Source organism: Atheta coriaria, unplaced genomic scaffold (assembly GCF_025399875.1).
Source record: "Atheta coriaria isolate IRGN ID8LTWV9N9 unplaced genomic scaffold, Caltech_Dcor_3.1 hic_scaffold_3_pilon, whole genome shotgun sequence".
Lineage (NCBI taxonomy): Eukaryota > Metazoa > Arthropoda > Insecta > Coleoptera > Staphylinidae > Dalotia > Dalotia coriaria.
Genome location: NW_027045445.1, coordinates 5,850,955 through 5,867,954, shown reverse-complemented (window position 1 = coordinate 5,867,954; position 17,000 = coordinate 5,850,955). Strand labels below are relative to the sequence as shown.

At 35.9% G+C, this 17,000-nt stretch overlaps 3 protein-coding genes across 4 annotated transcripts; 2 read left to right on the top strand and 1 right to left on the bottom strand.

The window, feature by feature from the left end:
- Positions 1-39: 39 nt before the first annotated feature.
- LOC135789615 (glycogen debranching enzyme) lies at positions 40-7,780 on the top strand. 2 transcript variants are annotated; one of them, XM_065299535.1, is made up of 4 exons: positions 40-127; positions 1,916-3,277; positions 3,330-3,568; positions 3,630-7,780. In XM_065299535.1, exons 2-4 carry the CDS (start codon positions 2,402-2,404, stop codon positions 7,105-7,107), a joined length of 4,593 nt encoding a protein of 1,530 aa, XP_065155607.1. In that variant the 5' UTR covers positions 40-127; positions 1,916-2,401; the 3' UTR covers positions 7,108-7,780. The 2 variants fall into 2 exon arrangements, with proteins under 2 accessions (XP_065155607.1, XP_065155606.1); XM_065299534.1 differs by lacking the exon at positions 40-127 and adding an exon at positions 1,319-1,856.
- Positions 7,781-7,818: 38 nt separating this feature from the next.
- Positions 7,819-8,218, top strand: LOC135789619 (dynein axonemal light chain 4). The gene has a single exon (XM_065299540.1). The coding sequence runs from the start codon at positions 7,819-7,821 to the stop codon at positions 8,146-8,148; it is 330 nt and encodes a 109-aa protein (XP_065155612.1). The 3' UTR covers positions 8,149-8,218.
- On the bottom strand, positions 8,165-11,314 carry Git (ARF GTPase-activating protein GIT1). Its single transcript, XM_065299538.1, has 10 exons — positions 11,038-11,314; positions 10,797-10,927; positions 10,595-10,701; positions 10,218-10,535; positions 9,972-10,146; positions 9,838-9,910; positions 9,081-9,682; positions 8,845-9,021; positions 8,610-8,789; positions 8,165-8,542 (listed from the first exon to the last, which is right to left on the bottom strand). The coding sequence occupies exons 1-10, from the start codon at positions 11,093-11,095 to the stop codon at positions 8,351-8,353; spliced, it is 2,013 nt and encodes a 670-aa protein (XP_065155610.1). The 5' UTR covers positions 11,096-11,314; the 3' UTR covers positions 8,165-8,350.
- Positions 11,315-17,000: the final 5,686 nt, after the last annotated feature.

Sequence of the window (17,000 nt, the reverse complement as noted above, 5' to 3'; positions counted from 1 at the left end):
CTTTCATTGGTAACACTGCAAAATGTTATTTTACTAACATGACCTTGGAATTTCCATTGAATTTTCCAATTTTCCGCCTTCCGCCCACAACAATGCACCCTACAACTTCCAGCAACACTTCCAACAGGTAATTCGCATCATTACCACATTATTTACACGCCGTCTGCATGCCCGATTTGAATGCGCATCAATCGATGACGTTTATTTAGGTAGCACTGATAAAACCGGTTGGAAATAAATTTTTTCAATGTCACCTTGAAAAGCCTCGTGTCCCCGTCCGTGATATTGCCGTGCGCGCACTATTTACGCGTGCGAGAGCCAAAAGGATTTCGAATAGAGGTCAGCGGCGCGAATTCAGCGAGAGTTCGAAGGAGTGCGCACCGCGATTGCGATTTATTTGCATTTTATCGAATGCGTTATCAACACTCTCCGGTGATTTCGTTGCGTTATCGTTTACTCCACAGGACGGCGTTAATTACAATCAAGTTTCTCTTATCGTAAAGTAGCTGAAAAGTTGTTTTTTATGCATCTGAAAACAACTTTAAAGTGTGTAGTTGTATTTGATCGTTAAAGGTATGTTTTTTTTCTTATTGTATTGTTACTGCCTATAAATAAACTAACTAATATTTATTGCATGCGTGCTTGTGTTAATTATGCGTTTTGTTCGTTTAGTTCGCAATGTTTTTCTTGCGTGTGCGATGCTTATCTAGAAATCGTTAAATTTGTTTCAAGATTTCATTATTTCTTCAGGAAATCTTTTGTGTAATGCTTGTAATTTAATCATCCGTTTAATTTTTATTTATTGCTAATAAATTATAAGTAATCTTATAAATTTAATTATTTATTAATTTAATTAAGTGAAAGTTATGTGTATGTTGGGTTGCATACATTAAATACGTAAATTCTTATCCATAATATGATAAAATGCATAAAATCGCACTTTTTATGGGTTTAACAACTTCAATTCTTGTTTAATATGATTTAATATGATTTATAAATAAATTATCTTCAAATTGAAACCAAAATTGTTGAATTTACGCAAGGCATTCATGAATTATAAGCAAAAATATCAAAAAATTAAGTCCAAAAATAACCACGTGGTAAATCTATAAAAATAACTTGTTTATAACAAATTATCTACGATTAAGCAAAACCTATTAATAGCATAAGATGTAATACTAACCCAGTAATCAGAAAATGCGATGTGTCTCTCTCCAAATGCAAATTATTAATGAAAATTGACTCATTTATTTAGTCTGCGTGCAAAACAAACTCATTACATAAACTAAGCTTTGATCGTTTGACCGAGTGCGCCAACACATCACATCATAACACAACATTAGCCCATCTTATCGCGTTGCAGAGCAAATTCAAATTTTCGATACATTCGGCCGCGCTGAATGGATTTTTACGTGATCCAGCCGACCTTTCAACCAGCCGCGCGCCGATTAAGCTAAATGTGTGTATGACAAATCACACATCACTGAAATGCGCCGTGCAAAATAGTTAATTCGATATGTGTTATCCGCGAGCGCGCGACTTGCACAAGTTCAAAACAATTGCGGCAGTTAAATCGAAATAAAATGGTTAAAAACCGCCTGATTCCGCCGACGAAAAAGCGCAAAAATCGAAATAAAAACCACGGAATCAACAGCCGCGAACGCGAGAATTTCATTTGGAGACAATGGATACGAATTTGGGGCATAAATCAGTTTTTACTAACTTCTGCAGTGAATACAATCGGTGCAATTGGCAACACAATAAAGAAAACTAAAGAACACACATTTAACCTCACTTTGGCGCTGCCAAGATGGTGTCTTAATCAAATGCTAACCATATCAAAACAACTAGAAAACGTATTTTAAATTTTTTAAGAGTTTTGAAGTTAATTTTAAAGATTAAATAAAATATTTAGGTTACAGGTGCGGATGTTGAACGCCAACAACGCCAAAATCAAGTTTCACTAATCCGGGATGATTTGGTAGCACCAAAATTAAATGGTGGGGCAATACACAAGCTTCCAACAACCCCGCAAACGAATCAAAATCAACCTGCCACTCTCCAACTGAGCCGTCCACTCAATCAAATTATTGAAGACACTTTTCGCGAAGAATTCGCCAATACCTACGGCAATTATCATAATCTACGTCAGAGAACCAGCCGAAAGTTACAACAACAACAAAAACCTCCACAATCCACACCACTTCAAAAACAATTGAGTATAACTCACATAAAAACCAAAACTAAACGTCAGACAAGTATTGAGACCATTAGCGAAGAAGTGGTGACACCTAAAAAGGACCCGAAAGACCTCCAAAGTGATATTAGTAATACCCACAAAGAAATCGTCAAAACCCTAACCCAAATCCTCTCGAGAAGTGAAGAATTACGAAAAACTCTCATGGGTGGACAAATGCAGGACGTACGCAAGGATAAAGGTCCTGTGCGGGTCCTGAATTTATCCCTCGGACAACACCAAGATTCTGTGATATACAGAATCAAAAGAAACACGAGTCTACAATTCAGGTTAGGTCCTAACCTCTTTGGGAAACGCGGAAAGTTATTTTTTAACTACCCAGTTGGTATCAGACTCTTCAAAAGAGATGAATACCAAGACCTAGAATGGAGGTTGGATGACAACTGCAAAAACTCCGATGATACTGCTTACTACGCCAAGTTGAAGTTGACTCTCCCAGGTGGATATCATTATTATCTGGAAGACAGATCAGATAAATCAATTCTAGCTTCCGGGTATGTTTTGGTTGACCCAGAACTCAGTTTCGGTCCAAATGAACCCCTGCCATTGGACTGTATCCAATGCCAAACTGTTTTGGCAAAGTCCCTTGGACATTTCAACACCTGGCCTGGGAAACTCCTTGTGGCCAAGGAAGCCGGATACAACATGATTCACTTCACACCTATCCAAGAACTAGGAGATTCTAACTCCTCGTACTCCCTAAGGGATCAACTCAAACTCAACCCGCAGTTTAATGATAAACATCACGTAACCAAAGAGGAACTGAGTGATTTTATTGAGAAGTTGAGGAGTGAATGGAAGATGCTTTCTATTTGTGATATTGTATTGAACCATACAGCTAATGAGAGTCCATGGTTGGTGGACCATCCGGAAGCGACTTACAATTGTTTGAATTGTCCGTATTTGAGACCTGCGTATTTATTGGATGCGGCTTTGTATCAGTTTTCCAGGGATGTCAGGGATGGAGTTTATGAGACTTCCGGGATACCGAAAGAGATTTCTACTGAGGATCACCTCAATGTAAGTGGGTTCAAAAAGGTTTTCTTCAATATTTTAACGAAAATTATTCTAGGCTGTGAGGCATTGTCTTCAAACAGAGGTTTTAAGAAGACTAAGGCTTCAAGAGTTGATTATTTGTGACGTGACCAAATTAGTCAGCGAATTTTTGGTTTTGGTAAGGACCAGATCACCATATCCAGCTGGAAATGGTGAAAATCTACCAGGGATACAAATTATAACAGATAGAAAATACAAACGAATGAAAAGCACTGTAAATATGGAACTAGCCCTTAAACATTACAATGTCTACAGGTATTTATAACCTCATTCATAACCTCAAAATTAAAAAATTAAAAAATAAACCTTTTCACAGGAGTGATTGTTTTGATGAAGAAACCCGTATACAAAAGTGCACAGAAGAATTCAAAAACACCCTGGATGAACTCAACAGAATCCTAGAAGATAACCTCCAAAATGATTTGAACGCCGCTGTAGAAAACACAATCGCCGGGATAAGATACTACCGAGTCCAACCGGATGGAATGCAATGGAAAGAAATCTCCGAAGATAAACCATTGATTTATCGCTATTTTACCGATTATGGTAAACCGGAAACCTACGCTGAGCATGAATCAATAATGTACTCACCCAATGCTAAGTACCTCATGGCCCACAATGGTTGGGTGATGAATTCTGACCCTCTAACCAATTTTGCATCAAATGCAAATGTCTACTTACGTAGGGAATTGATCGCTTGGGGTGATAGTGTCAAGTTACGATATGGTGAACGTCCGGAAGACTGTCCATTCCTCTGGAAACACATGCAGACTTATGTTGAAGAAACAGCGAGGGTCTTCGATGGAGTGAGGTTAGACAACTGTCATTCCACACCGTTGGTAGTCGCGGAATACTTACTAGATTGTGCGAGGATAATCAAACCGAATTTATACGTCGTGGCTGAACTATTCACCAACTCAGATTTGACGGATAATGTTTTTGTTAATCGATTGGGTATTACCAGTTTAATCCGTGAAGCGGCATCTGCTTGGGATTCACATGAAGAAGGAAGACTTGTTTATCGATATGGAGGGAGTCCGGTAGGTGCTTTCTATGAACCTTCTATACGTCCATTGACACCTACGATCGCGCATGCTCTGTTCATGGATCTTACACATGATAATCCCAGCCCGGTGGAGAAACGCTCCGCGTATGACTTGTTGCCTACCACTGCACTGGTCAACATGGCGTGCTGCGCCAGTGGATCTACAAGAGGTTATGATGAACTTGTCCCACATCATATCCACGTGGTAGAAGAAACACGTGAATATACCGAATGGGGTTCAGATCCAACTAATGTCAGATATGTTAACTTCACCAATGGAATTTTGCACGCGAAGAAAATTATTAACAAACTTCATCACACGTTGGGTTTTGAAGGTTATGAGCAAGTCTACGTTGATCAAATGGACGCGGATATTGTTGCCGTTACTAGACATAACCCTATTACACATAGTAGTGTTATACTGGTTGCCTTCACTTCGTTTTCCACACCAAAAGAAAGCGATATAAAGTCACAGAGATCTGTTAAACCTTTACGAGTTGAAGGGACTTTAGATGAGGTTATATTCGAAGCATCCATTGCGGATAAAGATGAATATAGTTATATACATGACTTTCAAAAGGATAATAGATATATCAACGGATTGCGAAATATGCAGGTGATTGTAAAAGAGCATTTCCCATTGGAAAAATCAGAAGTTCTCGTTGAACAACCCTCGGGGGATTGCAATATGTTACAATTTGGGTTTAAGAACTTTCATCCGGGATCAGTGGTAGCCATTAGGGTTTCCCTCAAAAAAAGCGCGCAGAGTTCTGTAAAGATTCTGAGAAATCTAATTGAATCCCCACAAGTGGAACTAAAATCTATTATTAATGATTTGTCCTTGAATGATTTAAACCGTGCTCTGTACAGATGTAGTCAGGAGGAGTACGATGACGGGTTCAATATTGGTTGTTACAATGTCCCTGGTCATGGGGAGTTGGTCTATGCGGGTCTACAAGGAGTAATGTCCCTTTTGGCAACGATAAGACCCAATAATGATTTGGGGCATCCCCTGTGTGATAACCTCAGGAAAGGTGATTGGTTATTGGAGTATATACATAGGAGATTACAACTCCACAAAACCACCAAACTCCTGGGAGATTGGATTGAAGATAACACACAGGAATTGAAGAAGATTCCTAGGTATTTGATACCTGCGTATTTTGATGCAATTATTACCAAGATTTACGTGGAGTTGATTGAGGCATCTGCCCAGAAAATGGGCGATTTTGTTAAACATGGGTCTGTGTTTGTAAGGGCACTGGCCCTGGGGTCTGTACAATTTGGGGCGTTTGTAAAATCAGCCCGTTTGCCCACTCTATCACCAAAATTGAAGGACCCACCTCCGAATATTGTAATAATCGGGGATGAAATTGAGATTACTTCCAGTTTATCAGCAGGTCTTCCACATTTCGCCACGGGGTACATGAGAAACTGGGGAAGGGATACTTTCATCGCCCTGAGAGGGTTGTACATCCTAACTGGGAGGTATCAAGATGCTAGATATATGATTCTTGCATACGCGGCTTGTTTACGACATGGGTTGATCCCGAATTTACTAGACGGAGGAAAGAATTCACGATTCAACTGTCGGGATGCAGTCTGGTGGTGGTTGTACAGCATAAAATCCTACGTTGAAGAAGTCCCCGGAGGAGAAAGCATCTTCCAAGACCCTGTAAGTAGGATATTCCCGAAAGATGACTCCGAAGCCCATTCCCCGGGTACCTGTGATCAACCTCTACATAGAGTAATGCATGAGGCTTTAGAGGTACACTTCCAAGGGATGACCTTCAGGGAAAGAAACGCTGGGAGTAAGATTGATGAACACATGGTGGATCAGGGCTTCAACAATCAAATTGGGATCCATCCGGAGACAGGGTTTGTCTTCGGTGGGAATGAACACAACTGTGGGACATGGATGGATAAAATGGGTTCGTCCCAGAAAGCGGGTATCAAAGGGAAGGTTGCAACGCCTAGGGATGGCAGCGCTGTGGAATTGATAGGGTTATGTAAAGGGGTCATCACGTGGTTGACCAAGATGCATGACGACCACTACTACCCACATAATTCCGTACAAAGAAAACAGAAAAATGGTACATTTGTCCGGTGGACCTTCAAAGAATGGGCTGAGAAAATCCAAGTGAACTTCGAGAAGTTATTCTGGATTGATGAAGCAGATTCTGAAGTTGAGAATAAACTAATCCACAAAAAGAATGTCTACAAGGATTGCTACGGGGCAAGTCGCCCATGGACTGATTACCAACTACGGTGCAACTTCCCAGTTGCCATGGTAACAGCCCCAGAGTTGTTCAATCCTACAAAAGCATGGAAAGCACTTGAACAAGCAGAGAAATACCTCCTAGGTCCACTCGGGATGAAAACCCTAGATTCTGAAGATTGGAATTATAGAGGAGACTATGACAACTCAAATGATTCCGAGGATAAAACAATCGCGCATGGGTTTAACTACCATCAAGGCCCCGAATGGCTATGGCCCACTGGGTATTACCTACGAGCCAAATTGATTTTTGGAGCGAAGGTCAACAAACTCCCGGAAGCAATCACACATGTAAAAGCAGTACTCGCGAATCATTTCGTAGACTTACAGAGCTCTGAATGGCGAGGGTTACCTGAATTGACCAACGCAGATGGCGCTTACTGCAGGGACAGTTGTCGAACACAGGCGTGGAGTATGAGTAGCATCCTAGAAGTTCTGCATGACTTACAGCGTATTGAAATGTCTAATTGACACTGCCGCACACTCGTAGAACCCATCACATCACGCAGTCAATCACAACCTGTCTTGAACCCACATCTTAGTACCACACAGCACTACCGCAACCACACACAATCTTGTACTGATTTATCTACACCTTCAACATCTACACAACCTTCACAATTCTGTCAAATACTTGGATATAAACCAGCGCCAATTTTCAAATGCTCTTTCACAACTTTACTGAATCTACCTTTCGATAAACACACAAATCGTGTACCACTGCAGTTTAAAAACAACGCAGTTGTATTGGTATCTAAAAAACGTCAAATACAAGAAGATTTAGATGAAATATCACCTGTTGATGAAGATAGGTCCATGACCTTGGGTGAGGATGATGATGATGCCACAGTTGAATTGGCGTCATGTTCATCAACTAAAGTGGTTATAATGGAACCACTCTTGTTACAAATGATGCCTTTACGCAAAAGCCGCACGGATCCACGCCTCAATAAACGACAATTGTATCAGGAACACAAGAAAAACGTCAGATTGATGATTTCCTACTCGTTTTTGATCTGCGGTTTGTTGGTTATTTCATTCTTTACATTATACCTAAGATGATTGTATCCCAAAATCAATACTTATTTATATATCACCATAGTTACGCTCACGAAATAAATATTTTGCAAAGCGACACCGAAAACACCGCAATTTTTATCTCGTCTTATAAAGATTTATAAAATGGCGACGGCTGTACCCGATGAAGCACTAGTAGCACCCATAGAAGTGAAAAAAATCGTGCACACTTATCCGCTAATCAGAGAATCAGATATGCCCGAGGAAATGAAACAAGAATCAATGGAAATGGCAGTGACTGCATGCGAGAAATTCGCGGCGAATAACGAAGCAGCTGCGAAGATGATCAAAGAACAAATGGATAAAAAGTTTGGGCCGCCATTTCATGTCGTGGTGGGTGAAGGCTTCGGGTTTGAAATCACCTACGAGTGCTCCAATCTGCTGTATATGTTCTTCGGCGGCAACATGGCGATTGTCGTGTGGAAATGCTTGTAATAAGTAGAGCATTCAGTTAAAACGTGTACAAGTGTAATTATTATCTCAAATAAACTCTACTAATATAAAATACATGATATTTCAGTCCATGATAGAAGCTTGTACGTTGCACTTATACTGCAGTCTTATTGATTAAAGCTTCGATATTCATTATTTTCTATATATATTAAAACTTTAAAGCAAAAACTCAAAAAAATTAAATTTAATGAGTGTTGTACTTCGTAAGGAGTTCTTTTGTGGCTTTTGCTATTTCATACGCGCATGTACGTACCTGTGTCATCATCTTTTCAGATTGTATCGTGTCAGAGGGTTTTGCGTTTTGTAATCCGATACAATTCGCTTGCAACTGCGCCACGCTGTCTAAAAGTTGTTTTACTACATCACTACCAGCTTCCTGTTGATAAAAATTTACATTTTATAACCTCACTTTTATTACTTTTACATTTTTTTGATTAACTTACCGCAGGAATTGCTTTTGTTAGATTTGTAACCGCGAAACAAATGCGGTCAGCATGATGAATGCAATTGTCACGTCCTGTGCCTTGAATACACTTCCACAAATCAGAAATACCACGAGTTACTGGTTCAATACATTGCATTACGTTTTGATTCTTTTGGCTCTGTAATGGCTGCTGTTTAATCTGTCAAAAACAATTTTTAACACAAAATAAATAAAATTATGTTGTTAAACTTTACCTGGTTTTTCATTGTTTGCCAATTTAATGTCCTGAGACCCTCACGGGTTTCATACATTGAATTGGGCCTCTGGATACGTTTCGATGTTGTATTTTTATCAATTTCATTGTTGTTATCACCAACCAACACACGATCATTTGTAAGAGATGATAATGAATGAGAATCTTCATGTCGATTCTATAAAATTAAAATTTTTTGCATAAAATTAAAGAAAACAATTAAAATATAAACTTTACGTGTAATAAACCGGGATCTAATGATTGTGACCCACTGTCCCTGACTGGTGATGGTGACATTCTGTTACCATTCGATGAAATCTCCACATGTGACAATCGGGACCTCAGATCATGATTGATAATACTTAAATGTTCCACCAACGCCTTTAGATTACCAACTTCTCCCTTCAAATCTGTGATAGTGTTATCAGATTCACGTAATTTCTTCATTAAATCCGCATATTTTTCACTGTCTACATGATTACTCGCCTGTGCGTTTGTTTTTGTTTGTGATTTTACATTCTGATTCACATCTCGTGTAGGAGATTGTTTTTGTTTGGTTGCCGTTGATGATTTCTCATCATCAGAGGCAACCTGTGCGTAATCATCATCAGAAGCTACAGAATCATAGAGAGGATCTTCATCTGTCAGTTCAGAAGATGTTCGGGCTTTAGCTCTGCGTTGAACATCGTCTAAAATGTCGCGGACGAGTGCTTTCAATTCAGGTGTGGCGAAACGCGCGAGTTTTTGGCGTGATTGATTGCGTGTGGTTGAAAATGCGTGGTTTACAGGCAGAAATGGCACGACAGGGAGGTCGATTGTGTCTGAGCTACCCAACCATGCTAAAAAGACGCCATTTTGTTTTTTTAAATTAAATTTATATAAAATGGCGCGCGGTATGAGGAAAAAACTTACTTAAACTCCTTGTTAGCATAATATAATCGAATAATATTAATTTTATTAGTTAGTTATGATAAAATTAAAGTTATTTACTTACAAGCTTCAGTTTCACGTCGATCCACTTCATCAGAAACATCTTTGACAAGTTCTTCAAATATATTATTCGGAAGCTAGGTAATAAATGTGTTTTTATCATGTTTACCACAGTTTTTGTTGTGTTGTGTAACTTACCTTTCTCAATTTCTCTGATGCTGACGGTGATGATTGCGTCAACACTTTTGGAACCAAAAAGTGCACGCCATTTTGATGCTCGGGCTTCCGCATGCATAAAAACTGATAAAACTTATCGGTGACCTCGTATTGCGCCTCCACCAAACGATTCAACACATTTGTATTAATTCCTTGCCTTTAAAAACGTCAAAAACACAAATATTATCAATTTAAAAACATTTTTTTAAGGAAAAAGATAAAAAATACCTAGCATAATGTATAGGTGTATTCCCACTGGCATCCGGATAAGTTGGATCAGCACCATAAGTAATCAACAATTCACATTGACTGATCTGATTCGCTTTCACCGCGGCATGCAAAGGAGTAGAACCTTTTTCATCATGAAAATAATTAGGATCTGCTCCTTGTACTAACAACTTCAATGACATAATAACATTACTACTGCGTACACTTGCATGCAGTTGTTTCCCAAGTTCATTTTCCATGCATAATGTGTCATCTCGCAATGGACGTTGGAGAAATTCGTTGTGTTGATGTTTTGCGCGAATAAATTTCGCTTTATCTCTATATAAATTTATGATATTAATAGATTAGTGTTGTTTTTTGATGATATTTAATCTTACTCTAATGAATCATTTGGTTGTGCCTTTCGCTTGCTCAATTTTGAGTCTTTATCCAATGCGTACTCCCAAATACTATTCGCACCTCCAGTGTTTAATGCATGCACCATCTAAAGTCAAATATATTTGAATAAAATCCCCAAATATAACAAAATTTCAATATAAATAATTATATGGCAAATAAATAGAATAAAATATTACTCACAGCTAATAATGATGCTGGCCACATGCTCTTAAGTGACTTAACTATAGAAATGTGTCGACCAAGACTTCTGTGGGTGTTGCAGCACTGCACACACAGTAGAATACCACGGTTTATACTCGCCCATGTTGGATCTAATAAATAAAAACACGTAAAATTAAATATTTTCATAAATAAGCCCTAAGTCAACATGGACAACACTTAAGTCTACTTAAGTATTAGATAGTCAAGTGTATTAACTCACCTGTTGCACCGCAATCGGCGCAAACATCCGTGTTTAGACGCGATTTACTCTTGGACATGTCTGGGCGTGTTCACTCTACACAATCAAATAAATGTTACAGGCTGCTAGACGCTTGTTCCGTTAATTAGAATGTCGCGAATCTAGGAGGAATTAATTGACGTCGAACGAGTGTGCGTCCATTTTGTGAGTCAGGCTAAAAACAGTGCGGATGTGTATTGAAAGTTGCCTATGTTAAACTACTAAAAATGAAATAAATACTATGTTAGTTTATTGTAGAGATAGTTTTGTTTAGTATTATTATTATTATTACAACTTTACACGTTATGTTTATCATACAACACATGTAGAGTTGTAAATATTGATATAATATAGTTGTAAAATGTGTTTATGATGTTGCATACGTTAAATGTGTGATTTTAACTTTTATTTTTTAATAGGTTGTTTAATTTTAATTTAAATGCATTAATTTCATATTAAAATACGCTTTAAAAGCCTTGAACTTAAATGTCATGCATCAATTGACTGTTACCTTTTACCATATTACAGAATTATTGATTATTGGTTAACAAACGCACTCATCATCGTCAGTAATCGTGGGCGAATCTTTATTGCAATAATAAGTTGATTTCTCGTTAAAGTCTTTCAAGGTAATGTTACTCAGTAACATATATTACGTATGAATGATTACATTCAGAAATGGCCAATCAAATAACCGCATAATTTATCATTTCTATAATTTTTATAAAATAGGCAACCAAAGTTGTAAATCTAAACACCTAACGTGTATATTTGGTCACATATTTAATAAAAACTTAATTTAATTCTATTTTTATTGATTTAAAAGTATTACTAAGTATTTAACGACATTTTACTTTTACTTTTATTGAAAATGTTTATGAATGAGCAGTGATGATCGGCAAAAGTCACCAAAACACGAAATTAACTCTCATCTCCAGCTTAAACTCGTAAACGCTAACCTTTAACTTTGATTGAGCTTCGAAACTCGCAGCGCAAGTTATGCAAACATATTTAGTTGATTATTTTTCTCAGCGTGGCTTATAATGTATGCGAAGATGATGGTTCAATTAGATATTAGATGACTCTTGTTTTTTTGTTTCTCTCTGCGTGTTTATTCTTGTATTCAGAAGAAATGTTGGAGAAACAAAGTTAATTATCATCATCCGTGGATAAAATATGACATTTCAAAGTTTATGCAAATTTTTCAAACTCAAATCGCCGTAGGTGGTCAAAAAAAACGTCAAGAAATCGCATCAAAGTTCATAATTTTCATGTGAATATTAATTTATGGCCTATTGTTGCAGAGGTTAAGTGCGGTTGTGTAATTTATTGTAATAAATGTCAATTTGGGTGACAGTTGTATAAACAATTACAAAGATTTTAAGAAAAATGTAAAAATAAATGAAAATTTTGACAGGTTAAGTAAGGTTATGTAATTTTACACGTCACTTTGTATTCTACATAACATTTTATGCCATAGATGGCGCTGCACGTTCAATTATCACAATTTACAGTTTCCTACCAAATAAAAACACAAAACAATGTGTGTTTATCGTGTAGATTATAACTTTAGCTCATTAGCAACTTCAGCGCGCTTAATTTGCTTAATTCTCCTTATACAGCAAATGTTTCGGTCGTCGGCGAGTGTGTTAATTATCCCAGCAATAGAGATAAGGCTGTAACGACAAGAAAAACAATAAATTACCAACAAAAACTTTAATTAGCGACTATTTGTTGATTCTTTGTTCTGAATCTAAGCATAAACAAATTAAAATTACAAAAAACAGTGTCAATTGATATTTTCAATTGATTTATGCATAGAAATCAATAAATTACTGTTTTATAATCAATCAGGCTTTAAACTTTTACTAAAAATGTTATTAATGAGTTGTTTTGTTGGGATTCAGTAAAATATGTAATCCTACAGCTACTAAATAATTTTTTTCTATAAATTATTTATGTCATCAATGTAAAAGATGTGTTCATTAACGCAAACAAGCAAAAACTCATGTAAGATGAATAAATTTGAGTCATAAATCACGCGAAAGATAAAATCAATTAAATTTATTTATTTATTGATTTCTACGTAAAATTCTGTGACTTTTTGCTTCCGATTTGTACTTGAATAAATTTTTATTGTCTCGGTTTTCTTCGCATGCAGTGTGAACGGTGTGAAGTTGTTTTCGATTTCTTCTTTCACCATCATATCATGCCAGGCAATGTTTTGCTGGCTGCGTTAACGCGAAGAATGCAAATCAATTCCCATAAGCGATATAATGACTACATTATTAGAGCAGCAGGCAAGTTAACAACGAAAAAAAACGGCGAGAAAACGGCGAAACGAAACAAAAACGTAGAACAAAGTTTCACTTTGTATCAAGAACACTTAACAACCACTTCTTTTCAAAATTATTTTACAATAAATACATTTTATTACTATTCCATAATAAATTCTGATTATTTTTGAGTGGAGGAATGGTATTAACAAGGAAATTTGTTTGTTACTACAGGAAGTCTTTCTATATTTTCAATATGCAGTAAAATGAAACCAAACGAAGTCAAAATTGCACTCAAACTCAAGAGTTGAGACTTAGACTTTAACTGAAAGCATATGTTAGTGTATAATTATAAGTGTGTACTGCGCACCTGCATCTACAAGTATTTGCATTATTATCCAACCAAGATTCGAGATTATAAATGCAAGTATTTCGATTTTTTAATTGGCACGACCCTAATTTACGTGTTGCACTATAAATTTACTTTGTACATTTACTTAACTTCCTTTATCTTCAAAAATAAGCAATAAAAATGTAATTTATTGCAATAAATATCAATTTTTATGATAATAGTATGAATAATTAGTAGTATTTCAAGAAAAATACACAAAAAAACAAAAATGTTGATAGGTTAACTTAGGTTATGTAATTTTATACGTCATTTTGCATTTTACTTAACATTTTATACGATAGATGGCGCTGCGTGTTCAATAACTGCAATTTGCAGTTTTCTACTAAGTAAAAACGCGGTTATGTAATTTACGGTCAAAATAAAGTCAAAACCCTTCAAAAAATTACATAACTTGTCAAATTTTTATGAAGTAGCGCCATCTGTTACCCTTTCAAATCACAAAAGTTACAAAATCATGATAATAATAATATGTACTTGTATTATAATTATCTCCGCCTTTGTAGACACTATTCCTATTATTATTATTATTATTGCATAACTAATACGATTATTAGTACCTACTTGAATTTGTAAATGTAATTGTAAAAGTAAATTGCTTTTACGCATATGATTGATTGCCCATTGACAATCTGCAATTATCATCGTGTACGACGCAATAAAAATAAGATTAAGTGCGGATTATAGACACGCCGCACAAAAAGAAATGCCATACAGATTCAAAATTGATTTTGTTTCTGATTTTGCGTAACAGAAAATAATACTCAAGATTTGAATGTTGTGTGTTTATTGCTTAAAAATCAAAAATATGTCCGCTGTTTGCATTTATATTAATATTTTACTTTTACTATTTTCTTGCGCTGGGAATAAGAGCACAGAAAGTTGTGCGTTGCCTGCAGACCAAGTGGTATTATTGCAAAATTCATATTATTCATGAATCGATATATTATTATTATTAAAAGTGTCATAGGGTCATATATTATTCACTATAGTGTATAAAGTATTGTATTGTGTGTATCTAAAGCGATTTATGAAGAAATTAACCAAAAAAATCACTTAACCTATAAATTACGAAACATTTGATGAAATTTTTCACTTTTTTCACTTTTTACCAAAAATTTACTTTCATTTCATATTAATACGCAACCAATTAAAACTAAAAAAAATTACCTTATTCATAATGAAGTTTTGTTTCCAAAAGTCAAAGTTCCAAGAGTTATTATAAAAGACAGTCTAATAATTTTAATTATTATTACATTTGTGGGAACCCTCGAAAGCGAAAAAAACCATCTTCTCTGAATGAACGACATTCGCATTCATGTTGTGCGTCTGCTTGCAGTATTACATGATAATTGCTTAATGATGCATTAATATAATGATTTAAGCTTTTGAACGCTTTGAACTTTATATGATTCATTGTGTTAACTGTTAACATAACCTCACATCACGTCTAACCTCGCGTCTCGTTAGTCGCTGCAGTGACTTTTACTTTCGTCACATGTCACACCGGTGATAATTCCGTTCCGTGATGATCGCTTTGTTGAATCAAGATAGAAAACGTTGTGTGACTTTGTTGTTTTCTGATGCAACAAAAAGAAATTCCTGTGTCGTCAACTGCGCCATCAAAATCAATCGCAAAAAACTGACAGAGCACAAATGACGACTTTATTGCTAATTTATATTTTCTAGTTACTCTCGGGTTTTTGCTCATTTATTGCATCATTTTATTCCAGTAGCGCTGGATTTCTATTGTGGAAAATGTTGCAGTTGTAAATTGTTGTCGACGAGTTAATTTAGCTTCGACAATTGTTGATTGACATTGATTTCTTTATAATGAGCCATAGTTATAATCTATATGAGTTTTTGGTAGAAAATGTTAAGTAAAATGATAATTGCCTTAAAAAATTACATAACCCTACTTAACCTAACAAAATTTTTATATAAATTTTAAAATTTTTAATTTTTTTTATAATAAAGTGATAGTGATATACTTGAAGGCGTTCGTGATCACTTCCAATGACCATGATACGAATAACAAAACCGATTTACATGACTTAAGTCACTTCACTACTACTTCACTTCACTAAGTAGTTATTAATTTTTAATTACACTCGAAAACGCATTTAGCACAATACTCCATTCGATTATTCATTGTCGAATGCATTGATTGTTTCCACTTAAGTACACTTTTTACGGCGAATTGAAATTGAAAATTAAAAAGTGCGTAGGTTACCGGTGTGAAAACATGACTTAATGCGCACATGCGTCAATACAATTATGCTAACCACGGGTAAACTTGGCATTCACTTTCAACTCGAATTTCGATTTCAGCCAATTCAAGCCTTTCACGCACCCAGGCAGTAATTAAAATTCGTAATTAGGCAATTTTATGGAGTATAAAGCATGTGGAACAAGTTCAACGCGTGTTTTTCGGCGGTTTACAGTCACAACAATATGATTTTACGACTTTATTACTCGCTATTAATTTAATTATGTCTATTGTTTATGGTTTTAATCGTTTTTCAATGAGTGTTATGAAATTTACAACTTAATATCAAAGTTTAAGTAACCTAACCTATATTTAGAAATGACAATCAATCTATGATTTCTTGGAATATATGATTGGTATAGGCGTATCACAAGTACCGATATTGCGATATAATGCAAGATCAACAGTAGCCGGCAGTCAGGACGTCAATTTTATTCACAAAACACACATAATATGTCAAAATGTCAACACAAGGAAAACCCACCCTGTTCCTATTACTCATAAATGCATTCTATATGACACTATGACATCACATACTTACCTATACTTAAGTAGTGCAATTTATGAACTTTATTTCTACTTACTTACAAAATGTCGCATATTTTACACACCTAAATGTCAGTGAATTACTTAAATCTGAAAATATGATTATAATGATTACACCATACTTACTTAAGCAGATATTAAGTTGACTTAAGTTAAGTCAAGTCATCAGAAGTTGGAAGCGTTGGAAGCGGTAATAAATGTCATAGAAAATGACATAATAATCAAATTCTAAGCGGTTGAAATTTTGTTGTGACCGTCAACTTCAAAAACTTGTTGTAAAACTAAAAAGTAAACCCATATTACTTTCTACAATGTATAAAGTGGTATAATGAATGTATACTTACCATGTATGCGTGCATTAATGTGTATATCACGTGCACAAGTCGCACATGCGCCTGACGAAGACTCCGTAAAAAGAAAAGGAAAGAAATCGAGACGTTTCTGA